The sequence below is a fragment of the Theropithecus gelada genome, chromosome 7a, assembly GCF_003255815.1.
Source record: "Theropithecus gelada isolate Dixy chromosome 7a, Tgel_1.0, whole genome shotgun sequence".
Classification (NCBI taxonomy): domain Eukaryota; kingdom Metazoa; phylum Chordata; class Mammalia; order Primates; family Cercopithecidae; genus Theropithecus; species Theropithecus gelada.
Genome location: NC_037674.1, coordinates 6,879,967 through 6,900,501, shown reverse-complemented (window position 1 = coordinate 6,900,501; position 20,535 = coordinate 6,879,967). Strand labels below are relative to the sequence as shown.

Sequence of the window (20,535 nt, the reverse complement as noted above, 5' to 3'; positions counted from 1 at the left end):
CAGATTAGCAAACTAATGCAGAAAATACATCAAGTAACTTGTCAAAAGCCACATGCTTGTTTTCTATTATATCATCTAACTTATCTGCAAACATTATAGATATTTCCGTATCTAAATCAGCAGTTCTCAAATAAAGGTAATTTTATCCCTCACCATCCAACACTGGACATTTGCCAATATGTAGTTCTGACTGTCCCGTCTGTGTACTGAAAGGGTAGGGGGTGTGTGCTAGTGGCATCTCATCTAGTGAGCAGAGGTTAGGAATGCTCCTAAATATCCACAATACACAGGACAGTCCCTAAAACCACATTATTTGGTCCAAAATGTCAACAGTGCCAAGGCTGAGAACCCTGGCTCTTAGTGAAAACTGTATCTACTTTATTACAGAAAAAATGGAGTTTTCTCTTGAATTAATGCTAATAAACAACTGAGTGTATTGCTTAGAAACATCAGCACAAAATTTGAAAGCTGCTCATATATACTTTTGTATGGTTCTGATGGCTAATCAATCAACACTTTCTATCACTTGTATAGGGTTGGACGGCATTTTATTTAAATGAGAATACTATAAAGGTTAGTACTATTAGCATGCTCTGCTAATGAGAATCATCTGAAATTCTGTGCCCCTAAATGACTTAGAATATGTAACTTTCTCTGAGATTAACAAATTCATTCATCACTCAACTTTGAGTGACTTATTTTTCAAAAATGGAATAAATCCCTTTGTAAGTCCTCAAACTCCACAGGTTTATCTCCTTCATTTTCTGACAGCATCTCACCATCCTTCTTCTTCTGAGCCAATATGGTCACTTCTTCTCCTTTAGGGAGGTCAAGCAGGAAAAGGACGGCTTCTTCTCTTATGATATTTGTAAAATCTACGTTGTTTACCTATTAAAATAAGATTTCATAAATCATTCTTGGCTGTTTAAGAATATGAAAATAACATACACAGATACTCTCAGTCTACCTAATTTGAAAATATCACTCTTTTTTTTTTTGAGACAGAGTCTCCCTCTGTCGCCCAGGCCGGAGTGCAGTGGCACGATCTTGGCTCACCGCAACCTCCACCTCCCAGGTTCAAGCGATTCGCGATTCTCCCACCTCAGCCTCCCGAGTAGCTTGGATTACAGGTGCCCACCACCACGGCCAGCTAATTTTTTTTTATTTTTAGTAGAGACGGGGTTTTGCCATGTTGGGCAGGCTGATCTTGAATGCCTGACCTTAGGAGATCCGCCCGCTTTGGCCTCCTAAAGTGCAGGGATTACAGGCGTGAGTCACCGCCCTTGGCCGAAAATATCACGTCTTTAAGAGGAAAAAACTTATTTTACTGTGGAGAAAAGAATACCCTCTAATTTTAAAAAAACAGAAAGTAAATAAAGTGAGTTGAAGGCATAAATTTATTTAAACAGATTCAGTGTGTCCTGACATTAAAGATAATCTGTTGTAAAATTTAACCAATTTAGATGAAAAAAGATAACTTTTTACAAGTTGCTGAGAAGAAAAATCAAAAGAAAATGGGCTTAAAAAGACAGTCTGCGCTGTGGCGTCCCTGTAACAGCATCTGTGTAACGCAGGCTCAGTGTCTGCCAAGTAAATGTTTACTTCCATTAGAAGCTTCTAAATGCCAAAATGAACTTATCAAAATGTCACCAGTGACTCTGTGCAGGATTACAGGCAGGTTTTCTTCTTTCCACCTTTTGGAAATTTTCCAGATTTAAATAAAAAAAAAATAAAAAAAAGCCAAAAAGCCCACAAACAAAAAAATCTGACATGCACCACTTTTATGATACAAAACAAAACTGAACTATTAAGAAACATTTTTTAGCCAGGCGCAGTGACTCATGTCTGCTCTGGGAGGCCAAAGTAGGTGGATCGCTTGAACCCAGGAGTTTGAGACCAGTCTAGGCCATGTGGTGAAACCCTGTCTCCACAAAAAATACAAAAATTTGCCAGGTGTGGTGGTGAATGCCTGTGGTCCCAGCTACTCAGGAGGCTGAGGGGAAGATCGTTTGAGCCCAGGTGTTTAAGGCTGCAGTGAGCCATGATCACACCGCTGCATTCCAGTCTGGGTGACAGTGAGGCACTGTCTTAAGAAAGAAAAAAAAAAAAGACACATTTAAAAAATGTATGCCCTGATTATTTCAAAACAGGATTAAGAGGTGGGTAAGAAAATAGGTCTCTTTAATTTCCTTGGTATAGTGAACATTATTATACATGTTGTATTTAAATGTTTTTGACATAACTTGATTGACAACTATGTAAACATCTTCAGAAAGAATCACCGTATCAGATCAGATGGAAATAGGTATGAAGTCACGATGATGCCTTGACTTTTTGACATGCTAAGTTTGAAGGGAAAAAGAGGATTTAATGAGCAAAGGACAGGGCTCAGGAAATCGCTCAGAGTGAAAAGATTTTGATTGTGAGCTGCTCACTTGAGCAACCAAACCCAAGAAAGAGGCAGTATAGCAAGAGAAGCAGAGAATAACCAACATTCCCCAAGTTTTAAAAGTAAAGAAGGCAGGAAAAGAATAAAAAAATTAGAGTACCAGAATGGCAGTATTATGGAATCTAAGGAAGAAAGTACTTCAAAAAAGATTAAGACAGTCAAAACGCTGCTAAAAAATAAAGGAAAATGAGGCTTGAGGATGACATTAGCTCAGCCATGGTTTATTGAAAACTGAGCTTCAGTAGTGGTGAAGGTAGAAGCCAGGCTGTAAAACTATACGACCACAATGACTGACAAGAAAACAGGCAAGGGCCTCAACCACATCCTTCAACAAGTTCAACAGCAAAACAGGACAAATAAGACAGTGGAAGACAGATGAAGAACCACGGGAGACAGAAAGAGAAGAAAGTGAACAAAGCTACAAGATTCTGCAGCAGACAGGGGGCTGAATCCAGGACACTGGCAAGAGGCAGGCTGAATACAGAAAGAGACCAGAACAGAGAGGCCACGGTAAAGACTTTGTGGTGGAGAAGCAGAATAAATACAGGAGCTTACAACGGACAGATACCTTCTGATTAAAATGGGACATAGTTTAATCTAGCAAATCAAATGGAGGTCTGGATATTTTAAAAAGAAACAGGAGACAGATGAAGATGGTACTATGTCACTAGATGACAATGTTTATGGGGAAGGAAGGGAGGACTCTATAGACTCTCTTGATAATCTGCATCTAACCTGGGCTTTGCTGATTTGTGTAACAGATCCTGTCTCTTGTGGAGCATGAAGTTTCAAAGCCAGGCAGCTTACACATCTGCCTTTAAGGTGAATTCCATCTCCCTGTGCCTGAGCCATTATCTGGGGTTAAGAAGGTCCCAGAGGCTGTGCGGACTGCTTCAAGATGACTAACATGGGAGTGGAACACCGGATGTTGCTTGCTGGCAAGTTGTGGCCCATGGCAGAGTCTTGCCAGTCTGAACGTTTAGTTGAACTTCCAAAGACTACCTGGTAGATATTATCATCGGGATATAAGACTTATTTTCTTCTATTTCTGTGAACACTAGTGGTAGAAATGAAATGTCATATTCATTACTAACACATAATATAGCAGTAAACAAGAGCAAGATACAAGAATGGGAAGTGAGAAGTTATGCATAAGGTAGACCTGATGGATTCTGACTTGAAAGTTTAATTGGCTTAATGGAGACTGCATACAGATTACAATCTAATTACAGTAGTAAGCTTGTTGTTTGATACCTTTTTCTGGTGATCCAAGTACTTTCTAACCCATGTAAGTTGCAATACTGACGTACCCTGAGAATTTGATCACCTTCCTCTAAGCCTTCCTTGGCTGCAGGGCTATCTTCTAGAACGCCAGCTACAAATATTCCAACATCATTTCCACCAGCCAGTCGCAATCCCACACTATCTCCTTTTCTGAATTTTACCAATTTCATGCTGGGTCTGTTAAAACAGATATTTCATTTGAAACAGTTAAGAAGAGCTTAAAACATTATAGCAAACACTAGAGTGAAAACTATACTCAAAATTTAATAAAGAAACATTTCTAAAATTTCTCACACACCATTGATTTACTAAATAAAATTTAGTGTTAGAATTCAAACCAGACTTAATAACACTATTTTCTGATTAACAAAGTTTTGGAATATTCAAATTTAATATGCAAGTATTATTTTACATAACTAATTTATAAAATTACTTTGTAAAACAATGTTCTCTCAACTCTCAAAGAGTCTTGGGAATACACGGTACATTCCCAATGGCTAAAAACATCTTCCATTTTTTCTACCCCAAATCACACATCATTTCTATTAAATAACTGAAAAGTCAAATTTTTAAAAATAAAGGTAGAAATTGAACTATAAATTGGCTAATTTTCCTGATACGATGGGTCAAAATAAGGCTCCAAGCATTGTGATTTCTACATGCAATAGATAGTGATTTTTAAAAAAAACTTTGCAGTTGGTGGACTCTTTCAGTAGTTGACAGTAGTTAACTTACTTGGCTGCCCCTCTGAGTTTTACAATACAAATCATATAGTCATTCAGCCTTTCTAGATTAGCCCCACCTCCAATCTCTGTCCCTTTCTAGTTCTCTGAATGGAAAAAAAATAATGCATACACACCCACCTCTAGCATCAGTGTAGTGTTGAAACCTTGTGACACTCCTCAAAACAAATACTAAAAGATGCCTTGTAAGAATTGACTGGACAGAAACAGACTGTAATTAAAAATTACCCACAATATTTCCTTTCTAGGTATTCATAAGTACTCCCACATTCCTAGCCAAGAAAATACACTATTTTACCTATTCTGACAAGACGTGTAGAAAAAAATCCCTATAGTCTTTATTATGTAATAACCAAATTGTTAGAAACTAACAGATAACAACAAAAAAACACAAGTCAAATAAATGAATGAATGTGCTGAGGAAGGAGAGATTTCTAGTCTCTTTAAGCCAACTAAAGAGACCACCTTAACTTTCAGAACTTACTATTTATTCACTTCTGATTGGGTGACCTGACCTGGAACTAACATCAACTTGTCATAACAGTAAGAGCCTGAGAATCAGATGAGGTCTCTCACTGGCTGGTGGCATCCTTGATCCCTCCATGAAACTATTTACCAGCTACAAATGGTCCAAGTCCCTTGGTTGTAGTGGTATCCTAGCCAGGTCAAAAGCATTCTCATAGATTCCTCTCCTAAACCCACTGTACTGAAAGCTCTTTAAATATTTCCTCGAAGTCCTTAAGACTCCAGGTCTAATTGGGTGCGGTAGCTCAAGCTATAATCCCAGCACTTTGGGAGACTGAGGCAGGAGAACTGCTTGAGCCTAGGAGTTTGTTACCAGCCCTGATCAACACAGCAAGATCCTGTCTCTACTAGAAAACAAAACAAAACAGAAAACAAAAAAAAATTAGCTGGGTTTCGTGGCTCGTTGCCTGTAGTCCTAGCTACTTCGAAGGCTGAGGTGGGAGGATTCCTCGAGCCTAGGAGTTTGAGGTTATGGTGAACAATGATCGCACCATTATACTCTAGCCTGGGTGACAGAGTGAGGCCCTCTTTAAAACAAAACAAAACAAAAACAAAAACAAAAGACTATAGGTCTTTGGAAATCCTCTTCTAACCCTGACCAATCTAATGTGCTTCAGAAAGTAAAAAAACTGAGCACAGTATCCACCCTTTAGTAAAACCTGGCTTCTGAAAACCACTGTTAGAAGACAACTTTAGGCCAAATCTCACCAACAGTGTCATGTGCCTTCGATGACTGACATTTTATACTTTGTCCTGCCTGCATTATACTAACTACTTGCAATAGCAAAACAGACTCACTAACTTCTGCATCAAATCCATTCATTGGCTTTAAATGAAAAACCAAACTTTCCTGGCACAGCTACTAATCCTGCCCACATCCACAAATCCTCTTTGGTATTTGTTCTCCCAGGGAAGGAGGTCTCTGGAATTTTTCTTTCTTTCTTTCTTTCTTTTTTTTTTGAGATGGAGTCCTGCTCTGTCACCCAGGCTGGAGGGCAGTGGCGCCATCTTGGCTCACTGCCAGCTCCACCTCCTGGGTTCATGCCATTCTCCTTCCTCAGCCTCCTGAGTAGCTGGGACTACAGGCGCATGCCACCATGCGCGGCTAATTTTTGTATTTTTAGTAGAGATGGGGTTTCACCGTGTTAGCCAGGATGGTCTCGATCTCCTGACCTCGTGATCCACCCGCCCTGGCCTCCCAAAGTGCTGGGATTACAGGCGTGAGCCACCGTGCCCGGCCCGTCTCTGGAATCTTATCATTACGGTTTCCTAAACCTTAAACACTTACGCAAATTTTCAAGCAATTCCCAAGAAAGGAAAAAGAAGGGGACTACCTATGCCTTCACAATTTATAAAAGGTTCAATTATCAGTTACCTAATATTAAAATTGTACAATTTTAAACTTGTAAAAGCCCCATCTCTTTCAGAAACTACTTCTATCTACCTAGCTGGGTCTAAGACAACCACCCACTTTTCTTCAGCAATGAAAATATGAGAGTCAGGGGTCCAGATCCAACCCATTTGAGGAAATCTGCCAATTTTCAATTATTCACATCACGTCCCCTTTACCGGCGCCAATAAAAAACTAATTCGGGCTGGGCATGGCGGCTCACATCTGTAATCCCAGCACTTCAGGAAGCTGAGGTTGGTGGACTGCTTGAGCCCAGGAGTTTTAGACCAGTCTGGGCAACATGGTGAAACCTCATCTCTACTAAAAATACAAAAATTAGCTAGGTGTGGTGGTATGGGTCCTTTCGTCCCAGCTACTCAGGAGGCTGAGGTGGGAGGACTGAGCCCGAGAGGCAGAGGTTGCAGTGAGCCGAGATCGTACCACAGCACTCCAGCCTGGGAGACAGAGCAAGACCCTGTTAAAAAAAAAACTAACCAAACAAAAAACTAATTTGATGACCATGATGGTTCGAAATTTGTTTTCAAATTTACATCTCAATTCTACCAAGTATAAAATGTAAAGTAATGAAAGGTGTTAAGATAGCAAAAACTTATGAGTTGCTAACTACCCTAGAACAGGTTCTCAAACAATCTCAACTATGATTCTGCCCCCAAGGAAACATCTGGCAATGTCCAGAGAGAATTCTAATTGTCACAATTAGGGAACTGCTATTGGCATCTAGCGGCCAGGAATGTTGCTAAACATGCCACAATACACAGGACAGCCCCTCACAATAAACGCTTACCTGGCCCAAAATGCCACTAGTGCTGAGATTGAGAAACACAATTTTTTTTTTTTAATGCTCCATTGGAAAGCTGTGGAAATTCTGATGTCTGAATAGAAATTTTTTTTTCCTAATTCCTAACTTAAAAACTAGGCAGGAGACAGTGGTGAGAAAGAATGCATCCAAAAATTTCCTCTGTTGTCTAATTTCTAACTGACTATCATATATAAGTAGCAGAATGTTAAATAAAAAAACTAATCATAGTATTAGGTGGTATGTACTATTTAAAAAAATATATGCATTATGGTTTACAATTAAATTCCTACTCTAAATAATACCTAACAATGAACAAAGAAAACAATACAACTTTAAAATTGTATTACCGAAGAATCCCATCTTCATGAGTTGAATTAGGTAGGACACCATCTGATGGACTGACAGGTAAATCCACATCTGGTTGCCCAACCTGGGCATACACAGGCTTTGGTTCTAAGAAAAAAAAATTGGGTAGGACTCACTTTAGAAAAACATGGAATAATAATGCAAGCACCCAGGCAATATATGATTCATAAGTTCAGAGAACCTGATGAGGAACATATCTACCACATGTCTTAGAGTACATTTTATGGTAATGAATTCTAAAGTCTTTATAACAAGTAGGTATGTTACACAGTCACCTGTGTTTTCCATAGTTCCAGCAATCAGAATTTGAAAAATCTATTCTTTAGGAACGAATAACAAAAATAGATGAGAAGAGAGAATTCTTCCATTTCCCCATTAAGACTACCCAAGTAGCTACCTTTCCTCATTATGCTAAAATTTGGTTTTCAATAACCATATTTCTGCCACTAAGCAAGCGGAGCAAGAAAGATGATTCGAGAGAAGGAAGTGAAAGACATCAGAAACAGAGTCTCCAGGCCTCCCAGGCAGCCCATCTTAGCACCTGCTGATTCCTCTGTTCTGTCTTCACAGACAGCCTGAAAAGGGTTCTTGGGTTGGACACAGCGGCTTGCGCCTGTAATCCCAACACTCGAGGAAGCCGAGGTGAGAGGACTGTTTGAGGCCAGGAGTTGGAGACCAACCTGGACAACAAAGCAAGATTCCATCTCTCCCAAAAAAACACCCCACAAAGAAACCAGAAAACCCAAAAGAGCCAGGTGTGGTGGTGCACACCTGTAGCAGGGAGGATCAGGTGGAAAGACAGCTGGAGCCCAGGAATTTTGAGGTTACAGTGAGCTAATCACACCACTGCACTCCAGCTGGGTGACAGAGTGAGATTCTGTCTCAAAAAAAAAACAAAAAACCATAAATAAATAAAGGTATAATCAATAAGATGTTTATGAAAACACTTTCAAAAAAGCAAAGTAACTTTTTTTTTTAACTTTTTGAAGCCAATCTCATATTTCTCTTTAAAGAGCAGTGTTGGAAAACAACTTTCTTAATTGCAAGAAGTTGTTAATGATAAACATTTTCCATCTAGAAAGTAAAGGATAACATTCATGAAAGGCTACTGATTTGTGCCAACCTGCTACCCATAAGGAAAACGCTGGAAGTCATATGCAGACAAATTCACACATGAGAACAATAATAATTGCATCTTTAAAATCTTCTGTAAATCCTAACAATTACTTTACTCTAATGGCAAACATTTCTTGAACTTGGTGTTTTGTTATGCTTACCTGGAAGAGAAGGTGTTTGTTTCTCGTTTCTTTCAACTGTAACTTCTTCCACTGTTTTAGGTGTGTGATCATCAGCATGCTTTACAGGAGTTGAGACAGCCCCAGGCTTAGAAATTCTCTCTTCATCTCTACTCCGGAGACTATATGTCATTAAAATAAAAAATCAAGAGCATAAGAATGATTCTGGAAAGCATCTGTAAGAGAACAGTATAAGAAGAGGCAATGCAACTTCAAAAACAATGACAACCTGCTCTAACAGATACCAAAATATTACAAAAACCTAGTAATTAAAACTAGAATAGCATTACCACAGGAAAACCACAGATTAATGTAATAAAATCAAAAATGAAGACATACATCTATAATAGCAAAATTTATTATAAAAGTAGCATTCCAAAACTGTTGGAGAAGAAACACAACATTTAATAAATGGTGTTGGGACAACTGTCCACAAATGTAGAAAAATTAAATCCCTATGACAAAAATAAACTGATTTCAGATGAAATCAAGTCCTAAAAAAAGAGTTTAAACATTCACATAATCAACAGGAGCCTTTTAAAGTAAGACTCAATGAAGCCACAGTATATTAACAAAAGTGATTACATAAAAATAAAGTACGTGCAAATAATTGGGAAAAATATATAATACTGGGCTGAACTAAATGAAATGGGAATTCTTTAGTTCAAACAGCTCAATGTTAACAATTTCACACAGTTTGACCAAATATAAATGCTGACTATGTACTGACCTAAGCAACATACATAAGAATTTGATACTTAAAAAAAGAAAAGACAGGTATGATGGCTCACGTCTGTAATTCCAGCACTTTAGGAGGCCAAGGCAAGAGGACCGCTTGAGCCCAGAAGTTTGAGACCAGCTGGGCAACATAGCAAGCTCCATACTCTGTAAAAAAAATTTAAAACTTAGCCAGGCACTGTGGCTTGCTCCTGCAGTCCTAGCTAGTTAAGAGGCTGAGGTGGGAGAACTGCTTGAGCCAAGGAGTTGGAGGCTGAAGTGAGCTATAACAGAGCCACCACACTCCAGCCTAGGCAACAGAGCAAGACTCCGTCTCTTGGAAAAAGAAAAAAGAGAACTATAAATCAATCAAGACAACTCAAGAGAGAAATGCAAAAATACAAAGAGGCTTTTCAGCAAAAAGGATGCACAAATACGTAATAAATATGCAAACACATTTAACCTCACTAGGAACTAGGGAAATACAAATTAATTAGAAACTGTATTATCGCCCAGGTGTAGTAGCTCACACCTGTATTCCCAGCACTTTGGGAGGCCGAGGCGGGTGGATCACGAGGTCAAGAGATCAAGACCATCCTGGTCAATAAGGTGAAACTCTGTCTCTACTAAAAATAGAAAAATTAGCCGGGCGTGGTGGCATGCGCCTGTAGTCCCAGATACTCGGGAGGCTGAGGCAGGATAATCTCTTGAACCCGGGAGACAGAGGCTGTAGTGAGCTGAGATCGTGCCACTGCACTCCAGCTTGGCAACAGAGCAAGACTCTGTCTCAAAAAAAAAAAGAAATCATATTATCATCCATGAGAACTTTCACGTGATAACATCACTGGTAGGGAAAGGGGAAACAGACATATTCACAAAATGATGGTAAAAGTTTATGACTATTTGAAGGCAAAATGGAAATTATCAAAACAAAAAATGTAACTAGGTCACACCTTGTAATTCCACTTCTACATTTATTCTAGAGAAGTACTAACAAATGTACTCAAGAAAACATTCATAAGAACATTCATTCCAGTATCAGTTTGTGGCAAGAAACAAAATAAAACTAAATATTCATTAATAATTTCCCCAGATAAACAGAAATCATACAGTGTACCGAGACAATATATATTTTAAAAGAAGCCAATAAATGTATCTTTAATAAAAAGATAAATCAAGATCTATAATTTTACAAAGTATCACGTATATATGGTTTTCCAGCTGTAATCTCCCAACCTTGGAAAAACAAAATAATTTGTTTAATTATCCTGGACCACAGAAAAATACAAAAAGCTCTCTAATTCACTTAAAAAAACCCTTTATTTCCAAACATATACAGCAATACAGACAATAGTATCATAAAACCCCATGTACTCATCTTCAACAATTATCAATACTCTGGTCATCAGCATTCCAATCTGAGGCTACCAGAACCTTTAACATCCAAATCTTGACGACAACAGTACAAAGAGAGAAAATAATATTTTTCATTATGAATAGAGGAAAAAATTCTAAATAAATAAAATACTAGCTAGGAGAATACAGTAGTATATTAGAAGACTATCATCAGCGTTATTTCAAGGGTGCAAGATTAGTTCAACATTAGGAATGTGTTGACACAATTCATTACTGTGCACAAATATTTACAGAAAAAAAGTGTTAATATCAAACAGGCATGAGAAAATTTGCAGTCATTCCTAAACAAAAAATGAAATAAGCAATATAATTATGAAAGAAACTATTTTCTAAAACCAAGAGCAAACACCCTATCAAACAGTGAAATGCTGAATGTATTTACACTACTTACACCAAAATCAGTGACAGGACAGTGATACCTGTGAACACTACTGTTATTCACTCTGATTTTGAAGACCCAGGTAATATAATCATGAGCTAATGGTCCCAAAATATTGGGGAAAAAAAAAAACCAAAAACCTTAATGAATATTAAAGACTACAAAAAATTTTCTGAATTAAGATAATTTTAATTACATTAAAAAAAAACCTTTTGTCAATATCGTCAACGATCAGATGGAAATGAAAAGGAAAAAATAACACCAGTAACAAGAGCATTAAACATTCCAAAACTTTAGACTGGGGGAAGTCTTCGCAAGTAAGATAGAAATTTGGAAGCCATAAAGGCATCTGACATAATTATAAAGTCCCAGTAATATCTGACAAGATTAAAAATTTTTACTTGCATAGTAAAAGATATTATAAAGACTTACATTTGAAACACATCTATATCAGTAATCTGGTACTATCCATTAAAATTTTTAAACGACACAAACACACTCTTTGAAGACTTTAGAAATAAAATGCACCAGCACCAGCACAGTACGTGAAATCAGGTACGAAGGTGCTTACTGCCATGTTTTTGCAGGCAAACACCTAGAAACAAGGTGTTTCCATAATATGGAAAGTTTTTAATCAAAAGAATAAACTGGATGTTCACCTTGTATTGTTCAACTGAAATAATTTAGCTGAGTAATAATTCAAAACCTGATCTCTTAATTTTTAAAAGAAAAACCCAAACCCTATATATGATACCAAATGTCAGTATGAGTCTGGAGAATGGCTTAATTCAAGAAGAGTGAGAATTGAGAGTGAACTGGGGGTGAAGTGGAGTTGGTGGATTTGATCTATTTCACTTGTTCTAATAAGCATACATTGTTTGTAAAAGACTATTAAAATTAGGTATAATGAAAGAGAACGATATGCACAGACATGAAAATAACTCTAAAACGGCCGGGCACGGTGGCTCACTCCTATAATCCCAGCACTTTGGGAGGCTGAGGCGGGCGAATCACAAGGTCAGGAGATCGAGACCATCCTGGCTATGGTGAAACCCCATGTCTATTAAAAATACAAAAAATTAGCTGGGTGTGGCGGCATGCACCTGTAGTCCCAGCTGCTGGGGAGGCTGAGGCAGGAGAATGGCGTGAACCCAGGAGGCAGAGCTTGCAGTGAGCCGAGATTGCACCACTGCACTCCAGCCTGGGCGACAGAGCGAGACTCTGTCTCAAAAAATAAACAAATAAATAAACAAACAAATAAAATAATTTCAAAATAAAATGCCAAGTAAGACACACAGATTACAGAATACATACAGCAGGATACCATATAGCTATTTAAAAAGTTCTCTCTATAATACAAACAGACATGTTTGCACATGCCCATGTGCAGACAAGCAACAGATACCCAGCAAGCAACAGTGGTTCACCTTGGAGGGAAAAACAGCCAAAATAGTAGCCAAGAGGAATTTTAGAGTTATCTCTACTATTTCAACTTTTACAAAAATTTACTTATGTATTATTTATAAAGATTGAAAAAATATATTTAAAATTATTTTTAAATAAAGCCTAACTTTAAACAAAAAATTTGGTTTTATTAACGTGTATTATTAGCAGTCTCTTTTCAGGAAAAGGTTTTTTTCTATGTTGTCTTCCTGAAGGAGTAAAAAGTAAGTACTTTGCAGTTTCTATTTTTGTATTCATTTAACCATTCTGTGGAGGTATATTCTGCTTTTAACTTGGTATATTCTTAATGAGCTGCACTGAAGTAAAACAATCTTTTAGGGGGGGAAAAAAAAGCCAAGATATTTTCTAACTTAAATAAGGATGAGCTACTTTTAAATTGTAAAAGATTGGCCAGTTACATACGCAAATGATGTTTAACAAGAAACATCACTCCTGTAATCCCAGCACTTTGGGAGGCCAAAGTGGGTGGATCACCTGAGGTCCGGAGTTCGAGACCAGCCTAGCCAACATGGTGAAACCCCCCTTTCTACTAAAACTACAAAAATTAGTCGCGTGTGGTGGCACACACATGTAATCCCAGATACTTGGGAGGTTGAGGCACAGGAATCGCTTAAACCTGGGAGGCAGAGGTTGTAGTGAGCCGATATTGCGCCACTGCATTCCAACCTGGGCAAGACAGTGAGACTTTGCCTCAATCAATCAATCAATCAATTACAAAAGATAAAAATTTTTAGCTATTGTTTGTGTAATAAAATACCATAATTAGCTAAGTATAAATCAACAAAATTAAGCTCTATCCCCAAATTGTGCTGTGCTCCTCAGATTAAACGGGCAGTGCAAAATAGTAAATTATCCCTGCATTCTTTGCATTAAAAAATACAAATAATATATTATAAATACAAAATTATTTTTAAAAAGAGAAAAGTGAAAAAATGAGTTAAAAATGAGTATTTTTAAACATAATGAGTTACCCACAAAATTTTAATAGTTCTACAGATTTCTATTGCTCTGTACAAAGCAGAATTTGTTTAGAAAAGGTAACAATTCCAATTAATTTTCTTTCTTGTAACTGAGCAAAACGCCTAAAAATTAAAATGTGATTAACAGACATTACCACCTTGGTATTTTAACTTACAATATTTTAACTCAGATGCTCTCCTCAATGATAAACAATAGGTTGTCACTGGCTATACATGTAGAGCTCTTGCTTCATATATCACACAAAACTCCTGGGCGTATTTTTATCTTTGGCAAATTTGTAAACCCCGTTGCTAATTACCTTTTTGTCCTGTGATATAATCATTATAACTTTAAATGCAATTAGCCTTCGAAAACATTCCACATAAATAGGACTCACACCACGCTGTTCAAGTTTTCATACAATTAATATTTGAAATATTAGCTCTTTTTAGTGCATTTCCATTACCTACCAAAAGATGGAGGCATTATTCAATAATACATAAAGAACTAGAACAGTAGTGTTTAAGAGAATTATAAAATGAGCTGCTTATGTAATCAAAAATTTTACAGAATCCATGTTAAATAAAATATGGTGAAATCAATTTATAAATTTTATTAACTCAATGTATCTAAAATATTTCATCATCTAAGTTATTGATGAGGTATTTTATATTTTTTGTATACTACGTTTTCCAAATCCAATGTGCATTTCACACTAACAATACATCTCGATTTGGACTGGCCACATTTCAAATGTTCAACAGCCACATGCGGCTAGTGGCTATAGTGCTGGACAACGCAGATCTAGAGTTACAGCACAAAATAAAATAATCAACTTTTCCAAACATAAAAATGTTCTATCACAAGCAAATGTGACTATGAAGTCAAGATACAATCTGAATTTACACATGAAATTAGTCAACAATCAGTGGCAATTACTCAAAGAAATTGGTGAGGTTGTGATAATGAATCACATTTTCCCCAAACCTTCCTCACATAATTTTTTTTTTTTTTTTTTTTTTTTGAGTCAGGTTCTCAGTGTTGCCCTGGCTGGAGTGCAGTGGTACAATCATACTTTGCTGAGGCCTCAGTCTCCCAGGCTCAAGCAGTCCTCCCACCTCAGCCTGCAAGCGCAGCTGGACCACAGGTACGCGCCACCATACCCTGCTAACGTTTTCTGCTTTTTGTAGAGATGGGGTTTCGCTATGTTGCCCAGGCAAGTCTCGAACTTCTGGGTTCAAGTAATCCTCTCACTTTGTCTAAAACTGCTGGGATTACAGGTGCAAGCCACCATGCCCAGCCCTTCCTCACATAATTCTATCCTAATGGCTCTCGATATTTAAGCTTAAAAAAATGTCTGTGGTTTTGTTTTGTTTGTTTGTTTTTGCTATTATGAGGAAAGCTTTCTATAAAAATAATGTGTTAGGAGTCAGACTCATGTTTATGTATTCTAGCTCCTGGTAGCCTAGAAGGAAACTTTGGGCATTTTAAGGTACCTCAAGACCCTCTTATGGGCACTTTTGCTTTTCCCCAGAAGCGTAAGATGGGTTTCTGTTTTTGTTTTTTTTTTGTATTAACTTGCACGTATTAATCTAAAGGTAATGACCTTGTTATCTAGAGGCTATGAGCTAGTTGAAAGCTCTAGACGAGACAGCTGACAGACAAAGATAGACTGGAAAGGAGTCTCTGAGACAGATTTTATAGCTCCCATGAATGGACTCACTGTAAGCAGAGCCTTCTTTAGGTCTTACCCAATCAAATATGTGACCAGGGTAGCCGATTAATACACACTCAATTAGATTAGCAAGGAGTAACATGATGTTTCAAGTAAAAAACTTCGGTTGTGAAATCGCAGCTGTTTGGAGCCATTTAGTATAGGCAGGGGGCAGGCAGCATGGTCAGTACAGGGTCCTGGGGAGACACTGTAGGACAGAAGGTGCACCCCCTCAGCATGCTCCTGCAGTGCCCAGCATCCTAAAGTACTCAGTGGCCAGCGCCTGCTCCAGACTCTTTGAAACGGTTCTGTCGTGTGAAGTCTCCCACGAGATACCTCTCCAGCACATGGGAGTACAAATACCATGCAAGTTCGTCTGGTATCATACCACGGCAAATTCTCGGCCACTCAGGGAGCCACAGTTGTTCCCTTTCCAAGAAGGACAGATCTCAGCCCTGAGGATGGGTAGGTGGGAGCCTCTTCCTTTAGCACTCTATCTCAGCCCCAAGGAGAGTAGCTGCTCCTTCTATCTGTGGTTCTTTTTTGTTTTGTTTTTGAGACGGAGTCACGCTCTGTCCCCCAGGCTGGGGTGCAGTGATGCAATCTCGGCTCACTGCAACCTCTGCCTTCTGGGTTCAAGTGATTCTCCTGTCTCAGCCTCCTGAGTAGCTGGGATTACAGGTGCATGCGGCCATGCCCGGCTAATTTTTTGTATTTTAGTAGAGGCAGGGTTTCACTGTGTTGCCCAGGCTGGTCTTGAACTCCTGACTTCAGGCAATCAGCCTGACTGAGCCTCTCAAAGTGTTGGGATTACAGGTGTGAGCCACCGCGCCCAGCCCTATCTGTGGTTCTTAATCTTCAGAGCTCTCTTTAGCTCTTACCAGGCAATCCCTCATTACCCCCGTTGTGTTTAATTTCTTTACATTCAACTTTCTCTGTTCATGAACACTGTGCTTTCTGTCTCCTAATTTTAAGATATGCCTGGTCGCCATTTCATAGCGTTTTCCCTCTTACTTCTAGCTCTCTGAACACCTTTCCAATAAACTTGATGTGTTTTATTTAAAAAATAACCTTAATACAGGAAATAAACGGAGGGCTGAACATTCACTTTAGTAGAATATCCTTTTATAAAGCCAACTCCTCATTACAAATTAAAGACTTATACTACAAAAACGGATTTATACATACTTTTTACAAGTTCAGTAATTGCCTAAGGTAGGCAAGAACACCACAGTTTAGGTGAAAACAAAAGCTAGTTACTAATCCCTTTAAAAGGTATTGGATTATCTCAGCCACAATTAACAATAAAAATATGCTAAGAATTTAAGTTAACCGTATTCCAAAGTTTTTTCCACTGACAGGAAAATTTCAGCCTGGAAGGCTCTATTGCATATAAGACAGAAAAGTGAAGGCACACTCCAGTTTCATACTTAGAATGTTGCAATCACTGCTAATCCTCTAATTTTATATGGAAACAAATACATACACATTGAAGTTCCTCCTTCACAGCAATTAAAAAATTGTCTCTCTCTGCACTGGTACCCAAAGAATTCTGGGGATGAGAAAGCAAGAGATACAGGGCTGGTACTTGGGAACAAAAGGTAAACAAGTTGCCCAGGAAGTATGCTGAGAAGGCAGGAGAATAATTCCCTTAATTCCACTTTGGCATTTTGCAAGCTAGTTTCTCACAATGTAAATCTGTCCTTTACATGTAATCTACTTTCTAAAACATACATGTGTTCATGAGCACACTTCTGAAAAAATCTGAGTATTTCATTGTGATACGGTTCTTAAGCAATAATTGAGATGTATGTGTTTGTGGAGCTAATTCTACTGTACAAGTGCTTCTCATCTTATATATTCATGTATTAATCCAGTCCATCCACATTAGAAGAAAAACAGATCTGCTGTTCAAAAGTAATTTTCATGGATATGGACAACTTTAGTAAGAAACAACTGAGGAAAGCCCAAGAGGACTTTTTTCTCACTTAAAGAATTGTGTTGTTACACCTTCGCTGGTGGTATAACGATTATTCTGTACTTTGACTAATACTTATGAGTAAAATAGCACTTTGTGCAGTTTATTTGGTAGATTTTATACTGGGAAACCAATGTCACAAATCTTATTAGGATTCTCTCAAATAAACAGAAAATTATCTCACATTTTAAAAATCTGCAAATAAGATTTTTTTGTACATTTACTATTTTTATACACATAGACAAGTGGAGCAGTCTGTTTTTAAATTTGCCATTTTTAAATACTGTACTTGTCGAAGAAAACAAGTCTCAGCTGATGGAGTAAATGAAATTTATACTTTTACTTCTTACTTTTATATTACTTATTTTTATTTTTGAGACAGGGCCTTGTTCCTTTGCCTGGGCTAGAGTTCAGTGGCATGATCATGGCACATTGCAGCCTCAACCTCTTGGGCTCAAGCAGGCGATCCTCCCAGCTCAGCCTCCTGAGTACCCGGGATCACAGATGTGCACCACCGCACCCGGCTAAATATACATTTTTTTTCAGACGGAGTCTCACCCTGTTGCCCAGGCTAGAGTGCAGTGGCGTGATCTCGGCTCACTGCCACCTCTGCCTCCCAGGTTCAAGTGATTCTCCTGCCTCAGCCTTCCAAGTAGCTGGGATTATAGGCACACTCCACCACGCCTAGCTAATTTTGGTATTTTTAGTAGCGACTGGGTTTCACCATGTTGGCCAGGCTGATCTTGAACTCCCGACCTCAAGTGGCCTCTCAAAGTGCTGGGATTACAGATGTGAGCCGTCATGCCTGGCCTACTTTCACTTTTTAAACAGGGGATATATGGTAAATACTGAAGCCTGACTTTCTGCTATTTGATCCATGATCTCCTCTTAAGGGTTAAAATCTAACAGCAATCACTGAATACCCCAGGACTACACTTGGGTTTCCGTTAACTAGAGAAACTTCATCAATTAAAATCTTCCCTCTTCTGGCCCCTCACAAAAGCACACTGAAATGAAACCTCACACTGGAATTTCAATGAAGTAACCTAAAATCCCCGCAAACTGAAAATAACAGTTGGTTCACAAAAGTTCAGGATGTCACTGATATTCCACTCACTTTGGCATGTTAGATAAAACATATTAGCAAAAAAGCATTTAATAATATTTCAAGTAATAAACAATATTAAAAAAAATTTCCATGTTCTAACCAACAAATTTTTTAAAACAGAAAAATTTCACTTCTTGGATCTCCAAATCACCACCTCCCTTGCTCTTACGATGTAGCCACATGGGCTATACTGCTGCCCTTCCAACAGGTCCAGTTTCCATCTCAGGAGCAGTAGTACACGCTTTGTCTTATTCCAGAACGACCTTCACCTGCCAGGGTCTTTCTTCCCCAGCTCAAAATGATGTGACCTCAGAGAAGCCTTCTTCCCCGAGCCTGTTATCTAATATTGTCCCCTCCTGCTTCACTATTACACTACCCTGATTCTCTTTATAGCATTTAACCACTAATGAAAATTTACTTTTTCATATTTTCAAATTTATGTATTTGCTTTAGTCATTTGGATATAAGCTCTATATCCAAATTATGGCAGGGATCTCACCTAAGATTGCTCAGGATATGGCTGGGCGCAGTGGCTCACACCTGTAATCCCACCACTCTGGGAGGCTGAGGCAGAAGGATCACGAGGTCAGGAGATCAAGACTATCCTGGCTAACACGGTGAAACCCTGTCTCTACTAAAAAACACAAAAAATTAGCCAGGTGTGGTGGCGAGTGCCTGGAGTCCCAGCTACTCAGGAGGCTGAGGCAGGAGAATGGTGTGAACCTGGGAGGCAGAGCTTGTAGTGAGCCGAGATCTCGCCACTGCATTCCAGCCTGGGCGACAGAGTGAGACTCCGTCTCAAAAAGAAAAAAAAAAGACTGCTCAGGATATTTATCGCCATACACTGGTAACATAAATGTGACATCAGTAAGTAAGTGACAAAAGATGAATGAGCAGGATAACATCCACATTACTGGTAAAACCATTCAACCTTCACTACAGAAGGAACATTCACTGTGGTGCCTATTGATCACTCAGACCAAGGGTCACGGTGTAAGGTACAGGAGCCATGGGAAAGAAGTCATCGATTCGTTGATTAACCATTGAGATACTTAATGAATCATATCTTTCTAACTGGCACCCTTTCTCTCTTTCTCAGATGAAAGGGAAACAGAAATAAAAAAACAAAAACAAAGATAAAGGACCTCATGGTGTGCCTAAAAAAGAACGCACAGTAGTACCAACACCACGTTCACTACCAACAATATATGTAATTCTTGTTTAGAATAAAGCACTTATCAAATTGGATTTATGAAATCTATTTTATTTAGACAAAATACTAACACCAATGATCAGTAAATAAAATCTGAAACTCACCAATCAGGGTATATACCCAAGGAATATAAATCATTCTATCACAAAGACATATGCACACAAATGTTCACTGCAGCACTATTCACAATAGCAAAGACATGGAATCAATGTATATGCCCACCAATGACAGAGTGGATAAAGAAAATGTGGTACATACACACCATGGAATACTATGCAGCCATAAAAAAGAACAACATCATGTCTTTTGCCAGAACGCGGGTGGTGCTGGAGGCCATTACCCTTAGCAAACTAATGCAGGAACAGAAAACCAAACACGGCACGTTCTCACTTATAAGTGAGAGCTAAATGGTAAGAACTTATGAACACAAAGAAGGAAAACAACAGACACTGGGGTCTACTTGAGGGGGTAGGGTGGGAGAAGCGAGAACAAGAGAAAACTATGGATATTGGGTTTAGTATCTGGGTGATGAAATAGTATGTACCAAACACAATGACACATGTTTACCTATGTAACAAACCTGCATATGTACCCCTAAACCTAAAGGTCAAAAAAAAAAAAAAATTCACTAGTCAGAAGATGGTTACCGCTCCGCATTTGAATAGAAAAAAAAAAAAGAAATGCTCATCAATATTAGGATGTTTCAACAATTAA

The 20,535-nt window shown here is 38.4% G+C and overlaps 1 protein-coding gene across 5 annotated transcripts in view; it reads right to left on the bottom strand.

Annotated features, from left to right (window-relative positions):
* Positions 1-20,535, bottom strand: part of TJP1 (tight junction protein 1) — a 274,011-nt gene that overhangs the window by 31,698 nt on the left and 221,778 nt on the right. For all 5 annotated transcript variants that reach the window (XM_025389949.1, XM_025389950.1, XM_025389952.1 and 2 more), the window contains 4 exons: positions 8,855-8,994; positions 7,559-7,664; positions 3,760-3,910; positions 780-888 (listed from right to left, as the gene is read on the bottom strand). In XM_025389949.1, the coding sequence (XP_025245734.1) occupies positions 780-888; positions 3,760-3,910; positions 7,559-7,664; positions 8,855-8,994 (506 nt within the window). The remainder of the gene's footprint in view (positions 1-779; positions 889-3,759; positions 3,911-7,558; positions 7,665-8,854; positions 8,995-20,535) is intronic.